Below are 9,777 nucleotides of genomic sequence, written 5' to 3'. Positions count from 1 at the left end.
ATATACTAAAACCATTCATCTGGACACTTTAAATGATTGAATTGTACAGTAGGTGAGTTACATTTCAAAAAAGCTGTTTTTTAGAGGCGCCTGCGTGGCTCAGTTGGTTAAGTATCTGACTCTTGATTTTGGTCAGGTCATGTTCTCAGGGTTCGCGAGATGAGCCAGGCATCAGGCTCTGAGCTGATAGCATGGAGCCTGCTTGGGATTTTCTCTCTCTCCCCTCTCTCTGCCCCTCTCCCGCTTGTGCTCAATTTCTCTCTCAAATAAACATTTTTTAAATTGAAAATATAATGTTGTTTTTTTGAATAACATATTTGTACAAGTTACTAATTAAATACAAGGGCTAAAAATAACTTTACATTGGAGAAACGTGGCTGACTCCACCTTCTCCAAGTAACCAAAGTTAGCATCACCAATGATGGAAGGAACTGCCATGTTATGCCCTCTGATGTGACGTGCTCGGAAGGACACATCATTTATGTGCTGCTCCTGCCAAAAGACAAAACCTAAATCTTATCATGGGAGAACCACAAACAAAGCCACACTGAAGAACATTATGAAGAACAAAATGGCCTGTCCCCTTAATATCAACACCAGGAAAGACAAAGGAAAGACTGAGAAACTGTTCCAGATATAAAAGGGGACTAAGGAGACATGAAATCTAAATGCATTTAGATCTAGGATTCTGACCAAGAAAAGTAGTCCCTCCAGAAAACATTGTTGGGACAAGTGATGAAATGTAAAAATGGTCTGGAGGTTAGAGAGTAGTATTGCATCGATGTTAGCTTTCTGAATTTAATAATTTTACTATGGTTATGTAAATGAAAACCTTATACTTCAGAAATACACACTGACTCACTGAAATGTTTGGGGTAAACGGGATAATGTGTGCAGCTTGCACTCAAGTGATTCTGAAGAAGTATTATACACACATACATGTCTGAATGTATGTATGTATGTATAGAGAGACAAGGACAGAGATAGTACATGATGTGGCAAATGTGGCAATATGTTAAAAATTGGTGAATCTACATGAAACCTTTATAGGAATCCTTGCACTGTTTTTGAAACTTTTCTGTGGAAGGTTTTTGAGAAAAACCTTTTCTTCAGAAGAAAGTTTCTGAACCTATTTGGAAACTTTTTGCTAAAAAATCAGTATTTGTGCTGCTTGTGTTTGCATGGAGAATCTCTCTTGGAATAAATAAGATACTGATAAAAATTGTTACCTGTTAGGGACCAGGGTAGAAGCACTGTAGCTGGTGGGCAAGGAGAAAAAGGCACTTTTTGAATCATGTGAGTATATTACCTATTTAGAACTTAAAATGCCAAATGATTTAAACAATTAACCTTTGATTATCTTTCAATTTCATATCATAGTTCATCATATTCAGATATTGAACTCCCTATACAGAGGGTGCTTGGCTGATGGGGTTCCTCTGGACATAAATGATATAAGTTGTTATGATAGATATTAAGTAATTTGCTTAAGGCAACAAAGAGTGATAAAGGACTGAGTTGATTAACTTGAGTAGCTCTTATCTCTCTTCCGTTGCTTCTCTAACCATTATCCCTGAGACTGAGAAGCTTTGGAAACATTAGCCTTTTGTTGATCTGGAGAGGAAAAAAATAAAAACTGGCAGTCAGTACAGATGCTTCATAATGGTTTGTCTTTATTATTTTTTGTTTTATTTATTTATTGAGAGAGAGAGAGAGCAAGCATGAGCTGGGAAGAGGCAGAGAGAGAATCCCAGGCAGGCTCCTCACTGTGAGCACAGAGCCAAAAGCGGGGCTCGATCTCATGAACCATGAGATCATGACCTGGGCTGAAATCAAAAGTCAGATGCTTAACTGTGGCCATCACACCTCCTTTGCATGTAGCATGTACTTATAACATAATATGCATATTAAAAAAGAGCATATGTGTTTAAAATTTTAAATAATAAGACAAATATCTGTGTATATATACTACTCAGGTTAGAAATAGAACATTACAAGGGGCACCTGTGTGGCTCAGTCGGTTAGGCGTCTGATTTTGGCTCAGGTCATGATCTCAGGGTTCATGAATTCGAGCCCCGTGTCGGGCTCTGTACTGCCAAGCTCAGAGCCTGGAGCCTGCTTCAGATTCTGTGTCTCCCTCTCTCTCTCCCTGTGCTTCTCCCCTGCTCGTGCTCTGTGTCTTTGTCTATCAAAAATAAATATTTTTTAAAAATTAAAAAAAAGAAATAGAACATTACTAGTTTCTCAATAGGTCCTTGTATAAAACCTTCCCAATTACAAACACTGTTCTACACTCTTTTTCCCCACAATTAACAATTAAAGTCTCCTCATATCTGTACATCTCTCATAACCACCTTTATGAATTTGGTATTAATTTAATATTTTGTTATAATTTTGCCACTTGTATATGTATCCATAAAAATATTAGTTTTCTAATGTTGCTTAACATATTACCCCAAAACTTAGTGGCTTAAAACAACACACATTTATTATCTCACAATTTTTGAGAATCAAGGATTTAGAAATGGATTATCTGAGTGGTTCTGGCTCAGAATCTCTGAGAAGTTGCAGGCAAAATATTAAATAGATTTCAGTTATCTGAAGGCCTGACTGGGGTGAGGGATCAGTTTCCAAGATGGTTTATTCATGTACTGGTGGCTAGAGGCCACAGTTCCCTGCAGTGTGGACTCCTCCATGGGTTGCTTGATTTTGCTTCCACAACATGGCTCCTTCCAGAATGAGAAATGTGAGAAAGAGAGAGACATACTAAAGTCACAATGTCTTTTAAGACTTAGCCTCAGAAGCTGCATATACAATTTCTTCTAAGTCTTATTTTGCAGACTGACTATTGAATAGGATTGTCTATTCAGTGCAGGGCTGGTGTCTATGCCAGAGCAAGAAGGGCAGGAGATAAGGCTCACTGGGCCATCATGCAGGTTAGGTGTCACAAAAAATAACACACAACTCAGTTCTACTTGTTTTTTGCATTTTATATAATGAATCATAGAGTGAGTAGTTTTCTGTTCCTTTCTCAGTGTCCCCCCCCCCCCTTGGAGGTTCAAAAGGCACATTTCTATGTTATCAGTGTTCTTTTTTTTTAAAGATTCATCTATGTTGATATGTGCCTTAGTTTGCTCGGATTGTTATAACAAAATAACATGCTGGCTGGCTTTCAAACAACAGAAGTTTATTTCTCACAGTTCTAGAGGCTGGGAAATCAAATATCAAGGTGATATCAGGTGAGAGCCTGGTTCATAGTAACTGTCTTTGGTCTCATTCTCACATGGTGGAAGGGGTGAGAGATCTTTCTGGGGTCTCTTTTATTTTAGCACTAATCCTATGGATGAAGGTTCTACCCTTATGATCTAATCATAGCCCCCACCCCCCCCCCCAATCCCACCTCCAAATACCATCACAATGGAGATTAAGATTCAACATACAAATTGAAGAGAACATAAACATTCAATCTATAGGAATGTGTATGGCTGTAGTTAATTCATTTTCACTGATGTCTAGTGTTCCACAATTTGTTTACCCACTCTACTGTTTACACTCTTACAATTAAGCGAGGAACTTTCTCTGGAATATATATGCCATGGGAATATATCTATACTAGTTTATATAGGACGTGCCCATGTTCACCTTTTAAGAAATAGTTATCTAAAGTTGTGTATTCATTTATTTTCACATAGTCGTGGATGAGAATTTCAATTGCTTTACATCCTTGCCAAAGCTCAGTGTTCTTCAACTTCTTAATTTTTGCCAATTCAATGGGTATGGCATAGTATTTTGCTGTGGTTTTAACCTGACATTTCCTGATTAGTAATGAGGTAAACATGTAGCCATTGTTAGTTCCTTTAAAGGAAACTACATGTTCTGAATACTAATTCTTTTTGGTTATGTGAGTTGCAACTACTCTCTCCTACGTAATGGCTTGTCCTTTCATTTAAAAAAAAAAAACAAAAAAACTCTACACCGAATATGGGGCTCAAACTCATGACCTGACTCAGAGATCAAGAGTCACATTCTCTACTAACCGAGCCAGCCAGGCACCTCCTTGTCCTTCCACTTTTTTTTTTTTTAAAGGTTTTTATTTATTTCTAGAGAGAGAGAGAGAGAGAGACAGCGTGAGCAGGGGAGGGTCAGAGAGAGAGGGAGTCACAGACTCCGAAAGAGGCTCCAGGCTCCGAGCTGGCAGTCAGCGCCAGAGCCCGACGCGGGGCTCGGAACCACGAACCGCGAGATCGTGACCTAAGCGAAAGTCGGACGCTTAACCGACTAAGCCACCCAGGCGCCCCTTGTGCTTCCACTTTTTAATGTTATGTTTTGATTTACAGAAGTTCTGAATTTTAATGAAGCCAAATTTATCAAACCTTAAATTTATGGTTTGTGGTTTTTGTGTCTTATTTAAGGAATCTTCTCCTACTTTGAGCTCATAAAGATATTCTATATTTTCTTCTCACAATTTTATAATTTTGTTTTTTTAAGAGTTTCATTCATGGGGGAGTGTTTTGTGCAGGGTGTGAGTTGGGGGGCAGAATTTCATTTTTTCCATATGTATTTGTCAATTGCCCATATTTCATTTATTGAACAGTATATCCCTTCCCCAATACCTGCAATGCCTGCTGTGTCATAAATCAAGTTTCTATATATATTTGGCCCTTTATTGATCCATTGGTTTGTTGTCTGTTCCTGTGCTGATACCACATAGCTTTAATTACTCTATCTATGTTATAGATCTTCATATCTGGTATGTTTTCCTACCTTGTTCTTTGACAGAAGAACTAGGGTTTTTTGTTTTGTTTTTGATTTTGTTTTTGTTTTGCTATTCCATATACATTTTAGAATCAGTTGATCAAGTTTCATGGCAAACTCTGTTGGAAATTTGATTAAAGTTGCATGGAATTGGGATGCAATCAGTTTGAGATGCCATGACAACTTGAATCAACTGGAAAGAGACTTTTGTAAAACAAACAAACAAACAAACAACAACTGGACTCTGTGGGGAATCTTAACAAAACAAATGCCAGAAACAGTCCCATATATCTTAGAGAGATTTTGATCATTCTTCGAAGTACCTACTTTGCTCCCTACCATCTGTGTGTGTGTGTGTGTGTGTGTGTGTGTGTGTGTGTGTGTGTGTGTGAGAGAGAGAGAGAGAAAGAGAGAGAGATGGAAACAGAGGGAGGAAATAAAAGTTGTAACTAAAGGTGATAAATGGTGGGTATCCAGTAGTTCTATTAACCACTATTTTCTTTGCTGTATTTTCTAGGGACATACTATTTGGAGAAGTGGAATTGAAAGTAGGGGCTGGGAAGAAAGGGTGAGTTGAAGCATAAAGGGAGAGTCTGCTGATGAAACTGCTGTTTCTTATGCCTAGTGGGCTCAAAGTTTAAGGGGAGGAGTCCTGAATGGGGGCTAAGACGGACTTCACAGAGAAGGTGGCCTTTAAGCTGGAGCAACAGCGTGGAAACAGAGTTCCTTGGCGAAGGCGTATACGGGAGACGGGAGACGGGGTGAAGCTGTGGCAGGCGGGATTGAAAAGAATAACAGCTATGGGCATACCAGGCCGACGGAGCAGCATAGGCAGGAAACAGAGAAATGGATGGGTTAATAGGAGGCAACAGTAGTTCACTTTAAGTGAGATAGAGCTGGAAAGATAAGTAATAGCCCGATTGTGCAAGGTCCTGAATACAGAGCTAAGGACTTTGGACTTTATCCTGGGACGGCAGTGAAGGCTCTCGAACGCGAGAGTAACCGGACCTGAAATTTGCTTCGGGAAGACAACTGTGGCCACAGCGAGGCAGGGAAGGAACCCTGTGGCTGAGTCCGGAGGCGGAGCAGGGAAAAGAGCACTGCCGCCTGCAGGGGGCGCGCCGCCGGCCCCAACGCCCTCCCGGCCCCCTTCCCCGCTGCCCGGGTCCCGTCGCGACTCCCTCGGAACTCGGCTAGCACGCCTGGACGCGTCCCCCTCGGGCCTCGGCTGGTTGGTCTGGACGCGCCCCCGTGCGTCACATCCGCTCTGGCGCTAGGCTTGTCAGGGCCGAGGAGGGGCGCGAACGGAGCCTTTGCGCCTGCGCCGCCGCGGGCAACTGTCAGCGCTTAACGTTGAGGGCCGCAGCGGTTTTCACGTGTCCACTTGCGCGTTTCTGAGCCCGCCACGGTTGTCTATAACGGCTGCACGCCCATAGGTGGTTTGTGCCAAGAGATACAAGCAAATGGCGCAGAGGGGCTCGATTACTCCTTGACCTTACGGTGCCGAGCCCAAGCCTCTCAGCTGAAAGGCGTCGAGCCTCTCCATTGCAATTTTCCTCCAGCTGCTAGCTCTCAGTTTGCGGCCCAAACGTCCAAACTGGTGAAAACCTGCCCCGGCTGCTAACCATGACGGGCTGTAATCCATATTTCCAGGGCTTGTTTACCTCTGCAGTCAAATCAGAGACTGTAAGTTGTAAGGGACCTCGGAGGTCAAGTCCAGCCTATTAACCCCAACGTCCCAAGTGAACGAATGTACCGTTTTTATCTGCCCTCCCGTTTCCTGGGACAACTGTGATGAGATTGTCTTGAGCACCTACTGTGTACCAAGTACTGTAGGTCCTGGGAATCTAATGATGAAGTGGGTTGATCTCTTGGAGTATATTCTAGTGGCCGTGATCATGCTAGCAAGGAAATAACCAAGGTTTATGGAAGAAACATACAGGTGGGAGCTTGGAGGTGGTGATGTTTCTAACCAGCCAAGTGAACAGTTAGGAGCAGAGTGAGTTTCAGGCTGAGGGAAGAGCAAAGCACCTGCCCAGGAAAGAGGTTGATGTTTTCTAGGAATAGAAGGCCAGTGTGACTGGAGCGTGGTGAGCCGAGGTTGAGAATGTAAACAGCCAGCTGCAGGCTTTGTGGGTCTCACCAGTTGTGAGATCATGACCTGAGCCTAGATCAAGTGTCAGACGCTTAACTGAGCCATCCAGGCGCCCCTACATATCATATGATTTTCCTAGATCAATGCTTTGATATCAGATATTTAAAGATGGCTGACACGAGAGCCCCTTTCTCTGAAACCCCCGTGTCCTACCCCATTTCCAGCTATGATTCCTCTACCTTATCTTACCCAGAGGGTGTATGGGTGATTTTCAAAATGTCTTTCTAAATACTCTGAAAGTATGAAGGATATTAAAATGTAAATCATGTACATACATTTTAAAAGGGAAGGACCTAAGACTTTTATTATAAGAGATTTGCAAAGGGATCTTGTAGAGATTAAGAACCACTGGGGGGGGGGGGGCGCCTGGGTGCCTTATTCGGTTAAGCGTCCGACTTTCGCTTGGGTCATGGTCCCGCGGTTCGTGGGTTCGAGCCCCGCGTCGGGCTTTGTGCTGACTGCCAGCTCAGAGCCTGGAGCCTGTTTCAGTCTGTGACTCCCTCGCTCTCTGACCCTCCCATGCTCACGCTGTCTCTCTCTCTCTCTCCTAGAAATAAATAAATTAATTAATTAAAAAAAAAGAACCACTGCATTTTTCATCTACGTGATCCTGGTTAATTGTTCTCTGAAATTGGGTACAATATCAGCTTCAACCAAGGCTTGTTCTCTAAGTTGTCTCCTCATCTGTGAAATGAAAACAATAGGATTCTATGACTATTAAATGAGATTATGCTCAAAAAGTGATTAATGGCAAACCATGAGGGCCAGCTGCACAGTGCCACTGTTAAACACCTGCATCTCTGAGATGAATAACTTGTAGATAATGCTCCTTCAGCATTCTTCAAACATTCACTAAGTGCCTATTCCGTGAGAGCCCTCAGTGAAAAAGATCTGCCTTCCAGGAGTTTGCTATCTATTTGAAAGAGCCTGGAGAGATTACAAAACGGATACACTAAATGCCCTGAGAGGGACATACGGTGTTCAGGGATCTGGGAGCTACGGAAGACGTCTCAATTTCCACTGAGGTAAGTGGTTACTGGAGTTCAAATTTAAGAGGGCCTGAAAGATGAGCATACTGAATTTGAAACGGGCACACAAAATCTATACTGCAGGGACGCATTTTATTCTTGGTGATGTGGAAAGACTTAATCGGAAATACTGCAATCGTTTCTATTACCCGACAAATATTGAGCAGTGGGTTTCGTTAGAAAGGCACCTATCTTTTGTCCAGTCTGTTTACTATACATTGCATGCTCTGGGCAGTTCTTATCTTGGTGTTCAGGAACAAAGTACACACATACACGCCCCTTTCCGAAACTAAAGGCCCAGGGACTCGGAGAGGCGGGATCCCTCGCGGCCCAACCACACAATGGGGGCCGCTTCGCCGTAGCTCGCACCCCACCCGGAAGGCCGGGGTCCGACTTCTTGGGGCCCTTTCGCTCCTCCCCCGGAGTCCTCCGGGGCGCCCTCCCTCTCTCGCGCTTCCCTCCTCCTTCGCTGGGGAGCAGGAAAACCCGGAGCGAACCGGCCCTGCTCGGCAGCGCATGCTCAGTAGCCAGCAGGTTCAGTTCGCTAGTAGGAAGCTCGAGCGCTACACCGGCGGCGGCGGCGGCCGCGGCGGCACCTCCGGGCAGCGGCCAGATCCTCCAACGACGACCTCGGGCCTTTCCCCTCCCCCGCTACACCCCGGCCCCGCACCGCTCCGGGCCGCTCGCGTTTCGGGGTCCCCGCTGCGCGGAGCGGGCGCCGCGGCCGGAACGTCCCTCCACACGCCCTCCCCCAGCCGCCGGCTCCGCCGCGGGGCCAGGCCGGGCCCGGGAGCGTAGCCCCGGCGGGCGGCGGGCGGCGGCCGCGGCGGAGGGCAGCCCGGGGCGGCGCCGGCGGCCCCGGGAGGGGTGGGGAGGGGGGCCCGGCCCCGGGGCGGTGGTGCGGGATGCCGCCGCCGCCGCCTCCGGGCTGCGTTCGCTCTCCGCGGCTGGTGCCCGTGTCGGGTGCGTGGCCGGGCGCGGGCCTCGCCCCTCAGCCCCCTCTCCAGGGCTAGCCCGGCCGCGCGGCGCCCCGAGGGGGCCGGGCCGTCCGGTGGGGCCGCGGCCCTGTTCGGTGCTGCGAGCTCGCCCTCTCGCGGCTCCCCGGCCCGGCCGCCGCCGCCGCCGCCGCCGCCGCCCCTCTCCCCGCCCAGAGGCGCCCCGGGGGCACCATGCAGGCGCAGCAGCTGCCGTACGAGTTTTTCAGCGAGGAGAACGCACCCAAGTGGCGGGGGCTGCTGGTGCCGGCGCTGAAAAAGGTGAGCGCGCGGGACCCCCGCTGCCGGGCTCGCAGCCCCCGCCGGGGCGCGGGGCCGGGGCCGTGGAAGGGCTGGGGAGGCGGGGCGCGCGCCAGGCCGTCTTTCTTCCCCGTCTCGCCGCCTCCCAGAAAGGACCGCGCACGCCGAGAGGTTCCCGCACACTCGCTGGCTCCGTGTTGACATTCACCCGGTGTGTGGGAAGGCCGCAGCGAGCCAGGCAGAGTTCGTCCGAACGGTCCAACCTCCCGAGAGGTTAACGTCCTGTCCCTGATTCCGAGACGAGAGTTGGAGGAGGCTCAGTTTTCAGTGGAGGTCAAAGCAGGCCACTTTTCCGGCTTCTCGCTCCTACCCCGGGGCTGGAGCTTGCTGTCAGGCTCGGGTTTTAGGTGTCCAGTATGCTGGCTTCAGTGGGCTCAAGAATGCTCTAGCCATAATGCTTGCTCTGAGTAATTGCAGAGCTCGCCTGCCAGCAGCAGCACGGCCTGCTTTGCTCGCCCTCTGTAATCGCTCTCCATTCCCCTGATTTCCCCCCACTCCTCCGGCTAAACAGGGGCGGATGCTCCTGCCACCTTTTTTTTTTTTT

General features: G+C 47.1%; 1 protein-coding gene across 3 annotated transcripts in view; it reads left to right on the top strand.

Moving 5' to 3' along the window:
- Window positions 1-8,846: 8,846 nt before the first annotated feature.
- The window catches only part of SOS1 (SOS Ras/Rac guanine nucleotide exchange factor 1), a 139,360-nt gene continuing 138,429 nt past the window's right edge, over window positions 8,847-9,777 (top strand). For 2 of the 3 annotated variants that reach the window (XM_039251254.1, XM_039251253.1), the window contains exon 1: window positions 8,847-9,194. In XM_039251254.1, coding sequence (XP_039107185.1) covers window positions 9,108-9,194 — 87 coding nt within the window. In that variant the 5' untranslated portion in view covers window positions 8,847-9,107. The remainder of the gene's footprint in view (window positions 9,195-9,777) is intronic. The other variant, XM_039251255.1, reaches the window with a different exon arrangement.

Source organism: Hyaena hyaena, unplaced genomic scaffold, assembly GCF_003009895.1.
Source record: "Hyaena hyaena isolate Hyena2069 unplaced genomic scaffold, ASM300989v1 scaffold_388, whole genome shotgun sequence".
Lineage (NCBI taxonomy): Eukaryota > Metazoa > Chordata > Mammalia > Carnivora > Hyaenidae > Hyaena > Hyaena hyaena.
This window is presented reverse-complemented; position numbering and strand designations above follow the sequence as displayed.